General features: G+C 45.6%; 2 protein-coding genes across 2 annotated transcripts in view; one reads left to right on the top strand and one right to left on the bottom strand.

The window, feature by feature from the left end:
- Positions 1-6,451, bottom strand: part of TTC19 (tetratricopeptide repeat domain 19) — a 30,097-nt gene extending 23,646 nt beyond the window's left edge. The window contains exons 1-6 of the mRNA XM_059379893.1: positions 6,171-6,451; positions 5,955-6,085; positions 3,986-4,096; positions 3,469-3,507; positions 2,475-2,531; positions 2,097-2,158 (exon numbers count right to left, since the gene is read on the bottom strand). Of these exons, the coding sequence (XP_059235876.1) occupies positions 2,097-2,158; positions 2,475-2,531; positions 3,469-3,507; positions 3,986-4,096; positions 5,955-6,085; positions 6,171-6,354 (584 nt within the window). The 5' untranslated portion in view covers positions 6,355-6,451. The remainder of the gene's footprint in view (positions 1-2,096; positions 2,159-2,474; positions 2,532-3,468; positions 3,508-3,985; positions 4,097-5,954; positions 6,086-6,170) is intronic.
- A 62-nt stretch (positions 6,452-6,513) lies between these two features.
- Positions 6,514-20,042, top strand: part of ZSWIM7 (zinc finger SWIM-type containing 7) — a 16,143-nt gene continuing 2,614 nt past the window's right edge. The window contains exons 1-4 of the mRNA XM_059379895.1: positions 6,514-6,699; positions 9,929-9,950; positions 14,738-14,840; positions 19,035-19,139. Coding sequence (XP_059235878.1) covers positions 6,609-6,699; positions 9,929-9,950; positions 14,738-14,840; positions 19,035-19,139 — 321 coding nt within the window. The 5' untranslated portion in view covers positions 6,514-6,608. The remainder of the gene's footprint in view (positions 6,700-9,928; positions 9,951-14,737; positions 14,841-19,034; positions 19,140-20,042) is intronic.

The following is a 20,042-nucleotide window of genomic DNA, read 5'->3' as shown; positions in this document are numbered from 1 at the left end:
ATGGGGAGGGGGAATGCTGCTTGCAGTTTCCAAGGAGTCTCAGTCTGCCATTTTGTAGAAGTTCTTAGTCACCCATTTAACCTAGCTTAAGACCCAAAAAGCTAAGAACGCTGCTGTCATCTTAATAAATGACAGAACCAGTAGCTTCCACCATGAGTTTGACTCTCCACTTGGAAGGCTTTACACTCACTCAAAGTAATGCTAATAGGAACAGAGGCTCAGGCCACCTGCCCTAAGGATGCTAACTACTGATCTTGTGCAAGTTCTGAACAGGTTTATTAGCTTTGTGTATTAGCTTCCCAAGCTGTTAGGTCTTTACTAGAAGCTTTTTTTATATACACGGAATTCCTGGCTATGGCACTAGAAGGTACTGAGCCTGAATCCAGCCCGGGACCCTCAACCAAATGGAGAGAACACCTAAACATTAGGCAGATGGACTCCGGAGAGAACAAGCGTCAACCACCAGTTTCTAGAAAGAGATGCACGGATACAACAGAAATTTCTTCTGCATCCAGAAGCGCAGCCCCGGTTCTCACCTTTGGTGGTGGCTCTGGTTTCTTAGCAGACGGGCACTCCAAAGCTCACCCCTTCTCCTCTAGTGCTTTGCCAGGGAGAACCGATGACCCCACTGCTGTACTCTGTTCCCAGAACAGAAGCTTCTTCAGACCAAACTTTGGCAGGAGGGACCCTATTCAGCCAGGACTCGGAGCTGGGGGAGGCGGCCCACTAGATGTTTCTAGTCAGAGCAAAATGTCTAGAAATAATTCCCTTACTAATATCAGCCTTCCTAAGCCCCAAGTCGAGTTACACATATTCCAGTCTCTAAATGAAAAAAATACTTTCGACAAGAGTACAGAGTAACCAACAGACTAATTATCAGGGGCCATTACTTCCACTTGTCAGAGACCACGAATCCGTCTTACTCTCCACTGTGATTAGCTTCGGGCTTCTTTTTATTCCAATTCATACCCCATTGACCTCCAGTTCTAGGACTCCTCCGAGAGAGACTGATCCCAGCTGCTTTGCTCCCCGGCATGGGCCAACCTCAAAGCTCCTCAAGAGACTTGAAATCAAAGGCCATCCGAAGTCCGAGCCTATCTAGTGTCCATGCACATGCAGGCAACAAGCAGGTTCCGCTGACAGAGAAGGAGCTGGTGATCAGGACAGCAGGGACCAGCGCCAGGAACCCTGGTCTCAACAAGCACTCCTGTTACAGCATCAGGTCTGATAGCATTCCAAACCTGTGCTGCACAACTATCACAGCACTGAAAACCTAAAAGCTCCTCTTAGGTCTTCCCATAAATGCCCTCCAAGATACATAACTCTCTAGAAGTTCTTCGCTTACACTCTAGGTTATTTCTTCTTTGAACCCCACTTAAGAGAATGAAAGGCACCAGGCCTCACTCATCAGTGTTCCTGGGACAATGAGCACACATCCAAATTCTTTCCTAAAGCCTTTCCCGTGTAGCAGAAGATTCTTCTTTACAAGAATTTAGATTCATCTAACACTTTTAAATTAAGACCAATTTCCTGTCTTACATATCCAGAGCTCACTCCCCTACTCCGAGGTTTTTCCCCTTCTTAAAACTCGTCACCTGATCGCCTTTACATGCTTTAAAAACACTGCCCGTTGGACTAGCCACTGAGACACTCCCACATCAAGTCCCTCATCACCCAACTATGTATCTACCCTCCTGGTTTGTTGATACTTATATTCAAAAAATGGTTCCTTCAAAGTACATTACCCCAGTGGCTTTTACACTGCTCCCTCCTCTCCTAGGAAGAGCTAAACTGGTTCTAACTATAACCTCCCTTCCCAGTTCAAGCAGGAACAGAAAAGTTGATTAGCTTTGTCACAGTGTGGCCAAAGGAGGGCTGTCTGCCCCACTCAGCAGGCTACTGGAAACAGCGGGGCAAAACTAGGAGACTAAAGACTTCAAGGATGGGGTGGGGGGAACACTTTGAGTGCGACACCCAGTTTTTTTGAGATCCAGATAACTGGAAACTAAATGAAAATGATACAATATCCTAGAAAGTTCTCTGCTCATAGCCCAACTCCCTGGCTGCTGCCACACCTAGATTCTGGTTCTACTTACCTATTCTGAGCAGCATAGATACTGGCCAGCTTTAGAGAGATTTCAATTATTGCATTGTCTTCCTGTGGGGAAAAAGGAAATGAAGAAAATTCACAGAAGCTCAATTTCCATATGGATAATTTCTGATCAACATCTAGACCGACTTTAGCCTAAAAGCTTTGGTCTTTATCCTTCTGGAAGAATTAGGCAACTGAACTTCTCAGCAACCATGTTTTTGCATGAATGAAAGACTGGTAGTTTTATACAGGGCCAAGACGGGGGGAAAAAATCCACCTTTTTTCACCAAAGCACATGTTGGGGGCTAAGTGGAGTTTTCAGGAAGCAAAACTATTTTGAAAACCTCTTCCGCTAGGGCCCAGTCCTAGGCAACGTCCTTACCTGTTGCATGCCCCCTCCAAGCAGGTAACTCATTGTTGCTTTAAAAAGTTTTTCCGCCTAGAAGCATAAGGAAAAGATTTTTCTTTTACTTGGGACCCTGGATTCTAAGTACTAGTCTAATGCAACATCCCCTTGTAGAACAACATACACACTCATATGCAGAGAAAAATATCCTTGTGATGAGAAAACAGACAAAAACACCACGACCCCACCTCCTCTGGGAACCGTTAAGAACTACCCTGTGAGAAGTAGAAACCAACTTCAGAAACGAACTTTTCATCTAGGGGCGCCTGGGTGGCTCAGTGGGTTAAGGCCTCTGCCTTTGGCTTGGGTGGTGATCCCAGAGTCCTGGGATCGAGCCACGCATCAGGCCCTCTACTTGGTGGGAAGCCTGCTTCCCTTCCTCTCTCTCTGCCTGCCTATCTGCCTACTCGTCATCTCTGTCAAATAAATAAATAAAATCTTTAAAAAAAAAAAAGGAAGAAAGATATTAACTTTTCATCTAAAGCTACTGTGGCAGAAGCTGCAAGCTATCCCCAAATTACTCACTCTCCCATCCTCTTAGTTACAACATCTATTCAGTTATTTTTTTACAAGTCAGCCTCCTTTGCAATTGGAACGGTCATATGAGGAAGTCTTGGCCAAGGGGTGCAGGTAGAAGGAACGTGAACACTTTTTAAATCCTATTTTATAAGGAAGCTGCCTGCCTGCCCCTTCCTGGAGGGTAAGGGTGAGCCAGCTCACCCATGTGGACAAGAACACATATTATAAGGAAATTGACCTTGTGGACCACTTCATGGAACAGAGGTACCTACCGTTCTTCAGTGCACCGCTACCTCTGGAATGATGCATTTAAAGAAATACACCCTCTTATTTGAGTCACTCTATTTTGGGGTCTCCTTGTTACAGCAGCTGAGCTTGAATCCTTCCTAATAAGAGTTCCCTTGAAGCTAGTCCTTCACAAATTCAAAATACCACAAAGTGATTTACTTACATTTTCAAGCTGACCCCGTATAAATGCTAAGTTGGCCATCTGAAAGCAAATTACAAATTGTTTTTCAGTTTAGAGCACTGCATTCTTATTTCAAAACTTCTAAGCTAATGACTCCCTTTTGCTTTTACCCTCTGAATAAGAAAAAAAGAAAGTTCCAAGAGAAAGGTATTTAACTAATTTGCGAAAATCAAAGGACAGCAATTGTGTGAGTGTAAATAGTTGCACAGTCTTTGCGGATGATAAACCAACTTTGGCTCCATTCATCACTGGAAAAAACAAATACTAATGACATTTATTTTTGGCCTGAGATTTAAACTTCATGTAAGTGAAGGGTAATAAAATGTTAGTACCTAAGGGTCATATAATAAAAATCGAAACCAAAAGAGAACGTAGTAAAAACAAACCCAAAGAGCTTCACAACACCCTGAAGGTCAGGAGGGTAAATCAGGAGAGCGAACAACCCCTCTCTTACATCCACCCTTCACCATCAGTGGCTCAGACTGGTTAGAAGAGTTACCAAATCGTAAGTGTAAGTGATGGCCTTCTTGTTATCACTCTGATAGGCAAGACGAAGAGCGTCATGTAAAATCAGCTCAGCCTCTTCTGGCTCATCTTTCATGATGCTCAACTGAAAAAAGAAAACAAAGAAAGGAATAGAAAACGAAATGTAAAGAAAGCAGATGTATGTGCTACCACACAGAAGTGGGTACTGCCATACATCCCAATACACAGAAGACAGCTATGCACTCATTCGTCAAATATGTACTGAATTCCAGCTGTGCACCAGGCTTTATGCCTACAATGGTGAAAGGGAGATCCTCTTCCTTTGCAGCTATGTATCTGCAGCCACACGACAAAGTTCTGGCCAACAAATGCAGACACCAGCAATGTGAGTAATTTACTGCACCGTTTTCTAAGGAAGTTGCTTGTCTGACATCTTTTTTCCCCTCCTACATTCTAAAGGTAATCCTACAGGACAAATAAACTTAATTATAACTAATGATATAAACTATGAAGAAAAGCAATGGGAATTACAATAAGGGGTCCCCTCTAAATGCGAGACAGAGAAGCCCTCCGAGGAAGTGACAGTTATACTGAGGCAGGAAGGATGAGAGTCAACCAGGAATCATGGGGGAAAATGACCCAGAGAGCAGGGGATGAACAAAGGCCCAGCAGGCTGAAGAGAAGGATTTTCCAGAACCATTCAAGAGATAAAAGGAAACATATGTGAAGGGCAGACTCGGTGAGCCAGAGACTTATTGCTAAATGGGTGGACAGGGCAGGGGTGGGGTAGGTCAGGCAGGGCTGTGCAGGCCACAGTTAAGAAGTTTGGATTTTATCATAAATACAGCGGGAAGTCACTCAAAATTGTTTAGGCGAATAAGTGGTATGATCCAATTTACATTTTTGGTTTTTTGACTTAAAAATTTTTTCAAGATTTATTTATTTTTAGAGAGTGTGCAGGGGGGGGGGGGGGGGGGGTCCTCAAGCAGACTCCCCATGGAGTAGGGAGCTGGAAGTGGGGTTCGAACTCACAGTCCTGAGATCATGACCTGAGCTGAAACCAGGAGTTTGAGGCTTAGCGGAGGGAGCCACCCAGGCGGCCCCCAGTTTACATTTCTCGCTGCTGCATGGAGAGTGTGGCAACAGGGCAGGCAAAACTACCAGACGGCAGGCTGTGACAATGTGGCCAGGATGACAGCAGAGGACACAGAGAAAAGGGCAGATGGATTCCAGAAATACTCTGGATTTGGTGGCAAGAGGAACTGTTGCTGGGCTGGAAGGGTATTGAGAGACAGTGATAAGGTACCCGCGAGTTTTAAGACTGAGTAGGAGATTTCCAGAGGGAAAAACTGGGTAGTCAGTGGCAAGGGGAAGATGGTGAAGGGACGTGCTGGGGAGGCTTCTGAGATCAACAGTCAGGTGTGAGAGGTAGGTGAGGCCTCGAACTGGAGAGGGCATGTCAGTAGCACACTGCAGCAGGGGAATATAAATTTGGATGTCGTTAGCACTGAGGCGGCAGCAAGCCCGATGGCAGACAGGAGATAACCTGAGGACGACAAAATAGAAAAGAACGTGGAGAAGAGGAAGGCTTTAGCGAAAGAACAGAACCCAACTGTGCACAAGCAACTCAGGTGCATTTTCTGGACGCCACATACGTGCCCGCTTCTCGACGCCAGCCCCTTCGGTCCAGCTGGCTCCCTGACAAAAGCAACTACATTTCCGCTCATTTTGCTTGGATAAAAAAGCGATGCCCGTGGTGCCCCCTCCATCTGCACTGGGGACTGCAGCGGTCTGACTGCAGGCTCTGGAGTCTGACAAGCCTGGATGGATGCCAACACCGCCCCCCCCACCCCCAACCATGACCCATCGAATTCTGGGCAAGTCTACCCCCGGAGTCCCCCATCCAGCGTTCGGGAAGCTGGACCGAGCGCTGCGTACTCGCAGGGCCAACGAACGGGCCCCGCTCGCAAAGGCCGCCTCACCTTGGCTCTCTTCAGCAGCTGGATGATCTCGGCCTCGGTCTCGTCCGCCGCGCCCTCGGCGGCGGCCCCGCCCGCTCCCTGCCGCTCCTCCTGCTCGTCTGCCGCAGCGGGCCTCGAGAACCAGGCGAGCGCTGCGGGAAGGGGCTCTGAGGTCACCGGGCCCGGCCTGCGCCCCGGTCCCCGCCCGGCCGGCCCCGCCCGGCCCGCGCCCCTCACCTGCCAGCAGCGGCAGCAGGCCCGGGCCTCCGCCGCGCGGCGCGACTCGGAATGCCGGCACCGCCACCTCAGGCGCCCGGCCCCCCGCGGGCCCCGGGAGCAGGCGCGCCGAGCAGGTCCGGCACCGCCGCCCCGCGGCCCGCAGGAGGCCTCGGCCCAGGCTCGGGCTCAGGAGCCGGTACATGCTCGCGCGGCGTCCTCGGCGCACTGCAGGCCCGGCGGGGTCCCAGGACGGCCCGCCCCCAACGCCGAGCGCCCGCCGGATTGGTCCGGCCGCGAGATGGGAGGAGGCGGCATCGTGGCTGCCCGCATGCGCGTGACGCGCGCCGACGTCCCTGCGCCTCGCCCCGCCCCCGGCCGACGGCGGGAATTCTCCCCAGAGCCGTCGGAGCCTCGCACCTCCTGGGCTTTCCGGGGAGGCTAAGTGCCTGGGACGCCATGGCTGTCGCCTTGCCGGGAGCTACGTTGCCCGCTGTCGTCGAGGAGCTCCTGAGCGAAATGGCCGCGGCGGTGCAGGAGAACGCGCGAAGTACGGGCCGGAGGGCGTGCGTAGCTGCGCTGTGGGCGGTGGACCTGGCCAGGCCCGTGGGGAGGCGAGGGGCGGAGTTCGCTGGGCCTGCGGGGCGCCGGGTTGGGAGCGCTGACCCCGCTCTCTGCTCTCTTCGTCCTGGCCTCTTCGGGCATTTTTCTCCTCCTATGGCTCTATTCCCAAACCCCAGTTCGTTTAAAAAAAAAAAAAAAAAAAAAAAAAGGAAAGAAAGAAAGAAAAAGAGAAGAAAAACAAGAAAAGGAAGGCCGGATTTGTGTAGAGAGCAGGCAGTGGTCCCAGTAGGCGGGCGGGGCCCCAGGGAGAGAAGGGCTGGGCGCTGCCGCGAGACCCGCGAGAAGGGGCCTCGAACCAGGAGGGCTCAAGGGACGGGAGGGGAGGCGAAGTTTTGAATTTTTAAGCTTGCCTGCGGTCTTTTTCTCCCCCCTCCAAATCTTTAACATTAATCTTCGTGTACACTGTGTACGCCAGATAAATATTTCAGAAGCACGAAACGCAAACGCATATGCAAAGATTGGAGTAAATAGGGATATTGTGAGAGTACCTGTTTTTTTTTTCCTCTGACCAGCAGAGGATGCTCTGTGACTGTTGCTTACGAAAATCACCCAGGTGATTTTAGATGATAATTCTAATCAAAACGCATCGACCAGTTAGAAATACTCAATCACTGTAAAAAACGGCCACTTAGGGGCGCCTGGGTGGCTCAGTGAGTTGAAGCCTCTGCCTTCGGCTCAGGTCATGATCCCAGCGTCCTGGGATCGAGCCCTGAATCGGGCTCTCTGCTCAGCGGGGAGCCTGCTTCCTCCTCTCTCTGCCTGCTTCTCTGCCTGCTTGTGATCTCTCTCTCTGTCAAATAAGTAAAATCTTTAAAAAACAAAAAACAAAAAAACGGCCACTTAATAGTGCAGACCTCAAAACTGCCGCTTTTTCACTTGAATGGCTTTTGTTTTAAAAGGACTGCACTTTGAAAGGGTTTATCTTGAGGTCCCGTGTTTAAAGGATTGAGAAAAGTAGTCCATACTGACACAAGCATCATATATATATATATAAATATATGTTTAAAAGATTGGGCCAGCCACATATTTAAATATGTTCAGATCCCCAAAAAGGATAGGGGAAGAAAACAGTCTTGTTAGCTGAAACAGTGGTTGCCAAAAGTGGGCTCTGTCTGGATGGGTTAATCCATACACTGTGACACTCTTAGCTCATAGCTCAGGCAGAGGGACCACTGCCATTGATTGGTGTTTATTTCCAGCAGAACCGTCTCCTGTTATTTTAAAATATTTGTTGTACATAGTGATACACTATTCCTGATCCCCTATCCTTCAGTGACAATATTTTTAGATTGAGATTCTGAGTTTATGCTTGTATGATGATGTGATAGCAAATCACAGCTGGGCCACTAGGAAGCTATGTTTACTTTTCCTTTCCTGTGTAACTTTTTGTTTTCCCAAGAATTACAACTTTTCTGGTTGTGTTTGTATGTGTTTTAGTTTTCTTTTTTAAAAATATACGTACAGGGACGCCTGGGTGGCTCAGTTGGTTGGACGACTGCCTTCGTCTCAGGTCATGATCCTGGGACCGGGATCGAGTCCCGCATCGGGCTCCCAGCTCCACGGGGAGTCTGCTTCTCTCTCTGACCTTCTCCTCACTTATGCTCTCTCTCACTGTCTCTCTCTCAAATATATATATATATATATATATATATATATATATACACACACACACGCATACGTATGATGTATTATTTGCTTCAGGGGTACAGGACTGTGAATCATCAGTCTTTTTTTTTATATATTTTTATTTATTTATTTGACAGAGATCACAAGTAGGCAGAGAGGCAGAGAGAGGGGGGAGGGAAGAAGCCTCCCTGCTGAGCAGAGCCTGATGCAGGGCTCAATCCCAGGACCCTGAGATCATGACCTGAGCCAAAGGCAGAGGCTTAACCCACTGAGCCACCCAGGCGCCCCTGAATCATAAGTCTTAATGCAATTCATAGCACTCACCATAGCACATACCCTCCTCAATGTCCATCATCCAGCCACCCTATGCCTCCCCTTCCACCCCACCCCCCTGGTTTTTTTAGTTGTCTATGTCTAAGTTTAGTTGTCTGTGTAATTCAATCTCAAATTCTTTACCCGTATTCTAAATCTCTACTGCAGGGGCACCTGGGTGGCTCAGTGGGTTAAGCCTTTGCCTTCGGCTCAGGTTGTGATCTCAGGGTCCTGGGATCAGGCCCTGCATTGGGCTCTCTGCTTGGCGGGGAGCCTGCTTCCCCCCTCTCTCTCTGCCTACTTGTGATCTCTCTCTCTGTCAAATAAATAGATAAAATCTTAAAAATAAATAAATAAGTCTCTATCGCATATGTTCAGATGACTAAGATGTTTTGTATGAGTTTCATTCTCCTGTGGAAATCTCTCCTAGAACCTAGACTTGTTCTAATAGGGACTGACTGCCCTCCTAGCTAATTTCCTGCGATCTTCCTTCACCCTTATTATCCTAGGAATTCCTTTGCCTGTGTTGAGCAGTATGTTTAGTATACCTACAGTTTTCTTTTTCTGGGTTTACTATCTTATTTTATACAGCACATTCTCTAGTACCTTCCTGAAGAAGAGTACATGAAGTATACTTTTTGAAGCTTTACATGTCTAAAACATTTTTTCCAACCTCACCCTTAAATGATAGCTTGGCTAGGTATTGAATTATATGTTGGAAATAATATTTCTTCAGACATCTGAAAGCATTTTATCACTTACCTTCTATCTCCTTAAACTTACTTTAAAAGTTTGTGTTATTTTAGCCACGCTCCCCCTGCCCCCAGCTTCATTTCCACCTCCAAAGCTATCTGGTGTCACCAATTTCTGAGGGTTTTCAGGGAAAGAAGGTAGTGGACTTTGGAGCATAAATGAGCTTATTGTTGTTTGGCTCTCTCCATTGCTAGCTTAGGATTCAGTTTCCTCAGGTCTTGTAAATTATTTTCCAGTATATCTTAGCTGTTTCTTCCTGCCCTTTTATCCTGAGGAGCTTATGCTTTTAAAGAAAAATCCTTTTATTATTGTTTAGTGGAGTATTTGGAAGGAGTAAAGTTAGATGCATAGAATTAATTCACCATCTTATACAAAAATCTTTTTGGTTATAGACTTTCAGTGATTTTTGTGTCTATGGCCACTGGTTTAACATGATTAACTTTCTTCCCATTCATGTTTTACAGTTCCTGACGAGCATCTATTATCGTAAGTATATATCCTGTTATAGTTGGTTTTTTAAAAAAATCATTAACATGTTCTATTTAATTTTTTTTAAGATTCTTATTTATTTATTTACTTATTTAGAAAGCTGGGGGAGGGGCAGAGAGAGAGAAAGAGAATCCCAAGGAGACTCCTTACTGGGTCCAGAGTCCGACAGAGGGCTGGATCCCATCACCCTGAGATCATGACCTGAGCCAAAATCAGGAGTCGAATGCTTAACCCACTAAGCCACCCAGATGCCCCAACCATTAATGTGTTTTGTTTTGTTCTTAAGATTTTATTTATCTTGTGTACGAGAGATCGTGCACAAGTGGGGGGAGAGTCAGGCAGAGAGACAAACAGGCTCCTTGCTGAGCAAGGAGCCCAGTGAGGGATGTCCCAGGACCCTGAGATCAATGACCTGAGCAGAAGGCAGATACCCAACCAACTGAGCCACCCAGGCACCCACCATTAATGTGTTTTATTTTATTTTTTTTTTAAGATTTTATTCATTTATTTATCAGAGAGGGGGGGGGGAGAGCGAGCACAGGCAGACAGAATGGCAGGCAGAGTCAGAGGGAGAAGCAGGCTCCCCGCTGAGCAAGGAGCTCGATGTGGGACTCGATCCCAGGACGCTGGGATCATGACCTGAGCCGAAGGCAGCTGCTTAACCAACTGAGCCACCCAGGCGTCCCCATTAATGTGTTTTAAAAGCCAGATCCTTTCAACACCAACTCTTTATTTTTAAGAACTTTTTTTTTTAAGATTTTATTTATTTATTTGACAGAGATCACAAGTAGACAGAGAGGCAGGCAGAGAGAAGGGGAAGCAGGTTCCCCGCTGAGCAGAGAGCCCAATGCAGGGCTCGATCCCAGGACCCAGAGATCCCAACCCGAACCGAAGGCAGGGGCTCAACCCACTGAGCCACCCAGGTGCCCCACCAACTCTTTATTTTTAAAAGTACTCTTACTAAGAACAATGTTTTCTTGACATTGTTAAAAATCTGTCCAAAGCCAATACCATTCTTGATAATACAAGGTATTCTTGTGTTGTCCTATTCCCCCCACCGCCCCCCTTTTTTTTTTTTAACATTGTTAAAGTTGGGCTGCCTGGCTCAGCATCTGACTCTTGATTTCAGATTGCGTCATGATCCTGGGGTCCTGGGATTGAGCCTCACATTGGGCTCCCCACTAGGTGGGGAGTCTGCTTGTCTCCCTCTCCATCTGCCCCTCATCCTGCTCACGTGCTAGCACTCTCTCTCATAAATAAATAAGTTTTTAAAAAACAACAACAAAAAAATTGTTTTAGTAGTTGTAGTTGTTATACTGACACATGAAAAAGAAATTAGAAGCATGCCTATCTGTAAGGAAAGAGTTACCATTATTTGTAGATGATAGAAATGTTTAAAATCCAAGAGAATAAAGGTATTTTATTAAAGAGATTAAAAATTATTTTCCCTCAGGCTCAGTGGGTTAAAGCCTCTGCCTTCGGCTCAGGTCATGATCCCAGGGTCCTGGAATCGAGCCCCACATTGGGCTCTCTGCTCCGCAGGGAGCCTGCTTCCTCCTCTCTCTCTGCTTGCCTCTCTGCCTACTTGTGATCTCTGTCAAATAAATAAATAAAATCTTTTTTAAAAAAAGTATTTTCCCTCATACACGAAGTTCAAAAATACAGCTACAACAAAAAAGTGAAACCTACCTAGGAATGAGTAACATTTAATTGTGTATGCATTTGTATACCTAATGTTTAATAGTTTAGAAAGATATACACCAACCTATGCCAGTGATGATTTTAGAGGAAAGAAAAGAAAATTTAGGTTTACAAAAGGTTTTAACATTTCTCTACTAAATTTTTTGTAGCGATTATTATTAGAAAATAAATTACTTCTAAAACAAAGAAAATGGGCAAATATAATAAAAATGTAAATTAGCAAAAACTTTGGGGAAAAGGGTAAATCTTCCTAGTGATCATAAATATACAAATTAAAATAATGACACAACTTCCCATCTTTAAAACTGGCTACCACAAAAAAGATGTTGGTAAGAATGTCCCAGATGGGGGCGCGTGGGTGGCTTAGTGGGTTAAGCGTGCTCAGGACATGATTCAAGTCTCCTGGGATGGAGTCCCACATAGGGCTCTTTGCTGAGCAGGGAGCCTGCTTCTCCCTCTGCCCCTCCCTCCTGTGGATGCACTCTCACTCTCTCTCATTCTCTCAAATAAATAAAATATTAAAAAAAAAAAAAAAAAGAATGTCCCAGATGTTGCCAAGAACATGGAGAAAAGGGTAATTGATACCCTCCTGATAGAAGTGTCAACTGGAAACTAATCTGGCCACAGGCCATGGAGCTTTAAAACATGCACATGTTCTTTGGTTCACAAATTCCATTTATAAGAGTGTATCCCAAGGAAGTGCTCATGCATGTTCATCAAGATTTTACAGTGAGTATATTCATGCAGTATTGCTTATGATAGCAAAAACAGAAACAGACCCACCTGGAAACAGTCTAGTGATTCACATTAGATTTAAGAAACTAATTATCTAAACACAGAGTTTGGGGAGAAGCAAGATAATTCATCTCTATAGTGGAACTCTTTGTAACCATTAAGAGTGAATTAAAAAATACTCAGGAAGGTGTTCACCATAAATTATAAAGTTACAAAGACAGGCATAAAAATTCTTACTAGATTCATTTTTAAAGTTAATCGTGATTAATTGATAAAGTTATGACCAAATTTTATTTTTCTTTGCCCATAGATAATCTTCCAATTTAATGAAAAATTTTTAAATTCTTCCCATTCTATTATTTGTTGTATCAAGAGACTAAATTGTTGGAAAATGAAGAATTTGAACATTTTAATCTTGAAGATAGTAGCTCTACATGTTTTGTGTCAGATCACATGAGTTGTTTAAAACATTATCTTCTATTTTAGTTCAACTCATCCATTTTATTTTCCAGTTTATAAAAATAACTCCTGCTTATTAAAAAAAAAAAAAAATGTTCTTGGTTGGGGCACCTGGTGGCTCAGTCAGTTAAACATCTGCCTTCAGCTTGGGTCAGGATCTCAGGATCCTGGGATTGAATCCTGCATTAGGCTCCCTCCTCAGCAGGGAGCCTGCTTCTCCCTCTGCCTCTCACTCATGCTTTCTCTCTCAAATAAATAAAATACTAAAAAAAAAAAAATGTTCTTGGAAGATAAAACATGAAAAGCATCAACAATCATACCACCCAGTGATAATCACTGTTACAGTTTGTGTTTGCCTTTTTTTAAGGTTTTATTTTGAGATCATGGGGTTTTTTTTTTTAACTTTTTTTTAAAGAATTTATTTATTTATTTGTCAGAGAGAGTGAGCACAGGCAGACAGAGAGGCAGGCAGAGGCAGAGGGAAAAGCAGGCTCCCTGCTGAGCAAGGAGCCCAATGTGGGACTCGATCCCAGGACCCTGGGATCTCAACCTGAGCTGAAGGCAGCTGCCTAACCAACTGAGCCACCCAGGCGTCCCAGAGATCATGGATTTTCTTAAAAAAAAAATTCTAACATGGGGTGCCTGGGTGGCTTAGTTGTTAAGCGTCTGCCTTCGGCTCATAATCTCAGGGTCCGGGGATCGAGCCCCGCCAGGGGCTCCCTACTCAGCAGGAAGCCTGCTTCTTCCTCTCCCACTCCCCGTGCTTGTGTTCCCTCTCTTGCTGTCTGTCTCTCTGTCACATAAATAATCTTTTTTAAAAAACTTTTTTTAAACATGATTGAGAGTTTCTAAATACCTAATTTTGTACCCAATCTTTCTCACCTATCATAAGAATTTCCCCACATTTTGGGGGGATTTTTTCTGATCTGTCATTTAAAGGTGGATAGCCTTTATTACTAATACAAAAAGTACAAATGACTACCCATCAGATGCTCAACATGAAAGTCTGATAATACTCGTATTGGTTAGGATGTGGGGAAACTCGAACTCATGAAGTGCTGGTGGGACTGTGGTTCCCACTGTGGAAAGCTATTAGCAACACCTATGAAAGCTGAAAAATGGGGGCGCCTGGCTGGCTCAGTGGGCTAAAGCCTCTGCCTTCTGCTCAGGTCATGCATGATACCTGGGTCTCTGCTCAGCGGGGATCCTGCTTCCTCCTCTCTCTCTGCCTGCCTCTCTGCCTAATTGTGATCTCTGTTTGTCAAATAAATAAATAAAATCTTAAAAAAAAAAAAAGATGAAAAATGCACACATCCTAGGGTTCAGCAAGTCTAATATAAGCAGGAAGAATTCCCACCTAAGTGCATCAGGGACATGTACAGGGATAACTGAATATTATTGATAATGTAGAACAGAAACGGAATGCCTATCTGCGTTCTTAAAAAATAAAATACATCTACCCACAGTGGAATGTTACTCAGAAATTAAAAATACGTATGTCAACATGCATCATTTTCAAAAGCACAGTGAATAAATATCTTTTTGTGTTCTAAAACTTATGAAACAAGATCACACGCAGGTGCGTGTATGCGCATGTGCTGTGTATACATATTCAGTGTACTTTGTCAAATACGATAGAAAAACATTAACAGGTAGGAAACCAGTGCAATTGGGAAGAACAGGAAGCAGTATGATGTGTAAACGGGGCTTTTTCCATAAACATGTTAGCATTCTAGGGGGGTTAACATTATATGGGTTTTTGCTGTATTGTCTTTTTTCCCCAAATTAAAATGAGGTTTTTTTTTTAAATGCCAAAGGTGATCCCTTGGGTTAAGTTCCTATGGTGACTGGGAGTGGGCGTCTAACGTGAAAACCTCTCTGTTTCCCAGGCTGAAGTTCATCTTTGGCTCATCCGCCATCCAGGCTTTGGACCTCGTGGACCGACAGTCCGTCACCTTAATCTCATCACCTAGTGGGAGGCGTGTTTACCAGGTAGAAATCTAGAGGTGGGGATCAGGTCAACAAGGAAACACCCCTGACGACCAAATGTTTTCAAGAATCCCAGTATACCCTGGCTAATGAAAAGCAAATGACCCAACTTCAGAAAAATCAGTGTATTAGTAATGAAGATAAGCTAACTAAGACCTCCTAACCCAACCTGGTAGCAATGTATGGAACTGGCAGTGACGCGGAGCAGCTGTTTTTTAAGTCTAATGGCTTGGAGTTGAGTTTTGCTTCCTTGTGTTTGATAACAGGCACTTTTCTCCCAAAAGCTGTGTTGATACTTCCACCTTGTTCCTTATCTCTTGCCTACAAGCAAAAGCCAGAATGCATTTTGAGGTCCTTCTGCATGCTCAGATTCATCTACCAGCAGTGTTCTTTCAGAACTGCTGCCGGCAGACTACGCTCCAGGCAGATTGTCTACCTGGACTGTAGTTTTGTCCTCTAGAATTTAATATGCGTAGATCTGTAAAGTAATAGCCTCTTATCAGAGACTCTGAGAGACTCAGATTTCCATGTGTTGTTGATAATCCTCCCCAACCCTCCAAGCCCAAGTAGGTATTATCTTGCAGGAAACTGAGATGGAAAAAAGTAAACTCATGTCTGGCCGCTGGGGTTTGTAACTGCTGTCCCACACTGCCTATCTATGAACAGTGGGCCACACCCCAACCCATTCCCACTCCCCCGCACCACAGCCTAGTTATATAAGACAAGGCTAAGTGTCGTGGGATTGAGGGAGGGGAATCTTGTGAATGAAATAAAAATACGGGCAGTGTTCTCCCAAAATTTTGAGTCTGGGGGCACCTGGCTGGCTCAGTTGGTAGAGGGCATGACTCTTGATCTCGGGGTTGTAGGTTCAAGGTCCATGTTGGGTATAGAGATTACTTGAAAATAAAATATTTTAAAAATTGTGTATGTGTGTATCTGGCTTGGAAGGAGTAAAGAAGCCATCAGCTCTAGTATGTCATCTAGGTCTTGCTGAAAATGAGGAAATAGGAAGTTTTTCAGCATTTGGATTCTGGTTTATTTACGATGAACTTCTCAGAGCTAAGACCATGTCCATTAATTCCTAGAGAGGGAGCAAAGCCTCCTTGGGCAAATAGGTGCCTTTGCTTAGTGAATTAGCGGGCTGTTCCACATTGTAGCGTAACTTAACCCATCTGGCAAAGTCTTCATCCGTTTCTTCATTCAGGAAAATGGGGTAGTTAATGTTGAGTGCCGGAGTTAACACTGCATTTACGTAAAAGAAGCTACCTGTTAGAATTTTGTCAGGGCAAACTCCCAGATTAATAAAGCTATTAAATGATATTGTACCTGACGAGGTATTTCCATTTTACCTCTTAGTGTTTTTATTTGGCGTTTCTAGGGAGCTAAAATACCCGGAACAGGAAGGGCCCTTGAGTTTTTCCCACATCTTTTAGTTTCAGATTTTTTTGTCTTCATTCCAGTATTAGCATAACACTTGACCTGTGCAAACAGACTTCTAACTGTCCTCCAGTTCTAAGATCTAGTCATTAGTTAAAATCTTAAAAGGTTTTGTTTGAAATATTTCAATTGTTGTTGACTTTTTGTTGTTCCCAAGATTGCCACTTGTTTAACTTTCATCATTCCCATCCTATATTCTATTACATTGCTTTATTCGTCATAAAAACGCAAACTTCCTAGTACTGTGACTTTCAGCTTGGACTTTGAATTAAATGAGGCTGTAGAACTCTTATATACACTCTCAAATTAACCTTAATGGTCTCATCGTATATTAAGATAGTCCAAATTTGGCTTAAGTAAGAGGTTGTCTGAGATGATAAAAGTTGAGTCAGACACGGTCTGACCCCCTCCCCCCCAAGCTGATCATCTTCCTGTAGGTCACGCTATGGGACTGTTACTGTCTTCCAGATACAGCAGAGTCGTCATTGTGCTGTTGTCACCTGAGTTGCTTGTCTGTAGAATTTCTGGGGTCACCTAGAGAGAGGGATGCATCAGTCAGGAGAACCTAAGTTAGGAGGGGGCAGCCATGACTCCCAAATGTCAAAGGCTTCCAGAAACAATGCTGTATGTCTCAGTCCTGCTTCCCATCCTTTCCGAGTTGACTGTCATCCACTCCAGAACGTCTTTACTCAGGGATCTGCATCAGCACAGCAGCCCTTCTCTGGAGTATTGTGGGTCTCAGAGCAGAGAGGAAGAGGATGTGGTCGGTTCCAGTCTGTTTCCGCGTGGCTACACCCATCTTCCCCGCTAAAGCAGGTCACACAACCAGCCAGTATTTAATAGGGCAGCAATGTATGATCTCTCAGAGGCACCGAGCACAGAGCAAAACAGATCATACAGCTGAGCACTGGGACGGCTCCTGAGAGGCTGGCGGCAGCCGTAAAACAGACTGTGCTTGTGAGCAGACAACCGTCCAGGTGGGTCGTACTCCTTAGAAGCTGCTGGAACCACAGCTGACTTCCCCCAAGGGAGGCTCCTAGGAGTCTACTCACGGCTTCCGTTTCCTATTACCCAGATATTTCTTTTTTAAAAGCTCTCTCCTTCTGGGGATAAACCTTGCAGACTGTGAATGGGACAAGTGGGGGCAGAAGCGGGGGCAGTTCTGGGAGGGGAGGGCATTTTTCCATTGAAGGCTGAAGCCACTGAGTTAGATGATCCCTGAGGTCAATTTCCAGTTGTAATCCTTTCTAACTCAGATTTTTGGCTGATTACTGGGTTCGTTAGTCATCCGATGGCTAGATAAGGAAGAAGCAAATTCACAATTTACTATCTCTGGACAGTGTTTACTGCCTTAGGCAGTTGAACATTGTACTTTTAGTCTTAGCCAGCCCCTGACAGGATCAGGCAAGGGAGCCTCTCTCCCCTTCCCTAAGTCGCCTGGCATCGGTTTGGCACAGTCCAGAGTATTCTGAAGGATTGGAGACCCACAAGAAGAAGCCGGACAATGATTCAAGTATAGAATTCCAGAGGCTTATGCCTGCTTAAATTTACACCTAGAGAGAAGAGGTAGAGGAAAGGAAGGAATCTAACATTTTATCCATTGGTAATGGTTCGGAGACCCAAGAATTGTTCACATCACTGCTGGATGTTGGGTTTTTCCCAGGATGAAGTGGAAAACAGTCTGGTTTCAGACTGTCATCACTTTGACAAACACAATGCTGGAACTCTGGTCTTCCGTCGTGGCCTTCCCAGTGGCTTTATTCTTTGCTGGGGAGGTAGAGGGGAGATTTTCAGGAGTGCTGACTCTTTTGGTGGGGGGGGGGGGGGGTCCTGGCCTTTTCATTTCAATCTCCCCATCTCAGAGCCTAAAACTAATTTGAAAGCCGTGGGGCAAATTCCTAAGTGGCAGGTCATGGTAAAATATTCCTTAGGATGTTTCTACTTCCTTGGATACTCATTATACACTTCAGGCCCCGGACATTTTTGGTTTGGGCTGCTTAGAGGTGGAGAGATGTCCACGAGCGATTTCTCCAGGTTTGTCCATTCATGCCACAGACACATCATAATTTCCCTGTACCCCTGTCTGCTTCTGCCCCCCCACTACCAACAAGGTAGTCTGTTCCCAGACGAGGCCTCTCACCAGCCCCTCAAGTACTTGCGTCCTCCTTCCGTCCTGCCTGGTGAATAGGCAGTTCCAGGCTTGCCTCCTTCGGAGACCTCCACCCTGGCCGCCGAGTCATCCCTTTTGCAAGATTCTTTGCTTTGTTTGTTCTCCCTGCTCTCAAATGTTTTTTAAGAGCCCTTTCCTTCTTCTGAACACCCGTCTTCCTGTTCCTGCCGCACTGCTCACCGGTTTTCACACTTGGTTTGGGTATGTGGCGGAAGCTTTAGAAACGCTCACACCTACTGTGAGATACAAAAGGTGAAGAAACAGCAAAGAGTTTGGAGGGGACAGGTTCCTCTTCCTCTCTCCAGGCAGCGCATGGAGCTGGCTCTCTAAACCGCTAGGGAGAGGCCTAAGGCCCTTTATACAGGAGGTTTAGCTGGTCTGAAACTCCAGTTTTGCTTTATCTTCATACAGCAGAGCCCCGAGTCTGCACACAGGGAAGTGGGGTCTCCCCTTTTGGGTCAGACATTTTTGCAGTTCCCAGCGCGGTTTGCAGGGCAACCTGGAGTCCTCAGATGGATAAACTTAAGGGAAGGGAGCCGTTGTCTGGCACACCTCTCTGAGTCTGATTTCATCTGTCCTTTTCCTTCTAGGTACTTGGAAGTTCTGGTAAAACATACACGTGTCTGGCTTCTTGTCATTACTGCTCGTGTCCTGCCTTTGCCTTCTCCGTGCTGCGGAAGAGTGACAGCCTGCTGGTGAGGAGGGGAAGGCTCTTCCCTTTCTGGGCAGATTAGCAAGTTCTTGGCCCTTACCGTGTAGCTTAAGAGTTGTACAAAAGAGAAAATTTTTTTTATTTAAGATTTTATTTACTTATTGGAGAGAGAGAGAGAGCGCGCACGCACACAAAAGCTGGGTTGAAGGGCAGGGGGGAAGCAGGCTCCATGCTGAGCGGGGAGCCCAGTGCAAGGCTTGATCCCAGGATCCCGAGATCATGACCTGAGCCGAAGCCGACGCTCAGCTCAACCCACTGAGCCAACCAGGTGCCCCCAAAACAGAAATTTTTACCATGTATTGAAACAAATGGCTGATTGTCCTTGCTTGCAAATAGTCATCTCTTTGGGAGATGTAGTGTCATTTTTAGATCTATATCTGTTACCCAATGTTTTATTTAAAAGGTCACAGATGAAGCTTTGGGGAGGGCAACAAGGTAATCTCAAAAGCTGGCTCTGGGGAATTAGCCCAATATAAACAGAAGCTAAACTGGTCGTTAGTGAGTCTGTGTGTCCCCTGCTGCAGCTATGAGGTGTTCCTTTCCACTGCTCATCGGACGGCCTGGCAGTGAGCCATGCTGGCCTCGCACGCGAGGCAGGAGAGCACGTGGAGACTTTTGCCCACTTCACAGGCGCCCAGAACGTCAAGCAGGAGCAAGACATACTCCCGTAACTCCTTATTTCCGAGGAGAAAGCACTACCCACCTGAGAGCAGGTAGCTATTTTGTAAGACCTGCCAGGGAAAATTACAGTACCTGCTCCACGCTTCCCCTTTCTCTCTCACAGTTAAGCTGGTAAACATCCTGGGCACGGGGGCGGCTGGTTGCGCATCTTGTCATTAAAAGACCAGCTTCACAGCTGGTGTGTCATAGGTGTGCTCTGCCCGAG

This window comes from Mustela nigripes, chromosome 16 (genome assembly GCF_022355385.1).
Source record: "Mustela nigripes isolate SB6536 chromosome 16, MUSNIG.SB6536, whole genome shotgun sequence".
Classification (NCBI taxonomy): domain Eukaryota; kingdom Metazoa; phylum Chordata; class Mammalia; order Carnivora; family Mustelidae; genus Mustela; species Mustela nigripes.
Note: the sequence above shows the minus strand (reverse complement) of the source record. Positions and strands in the feature narration are given on the sequence as shown.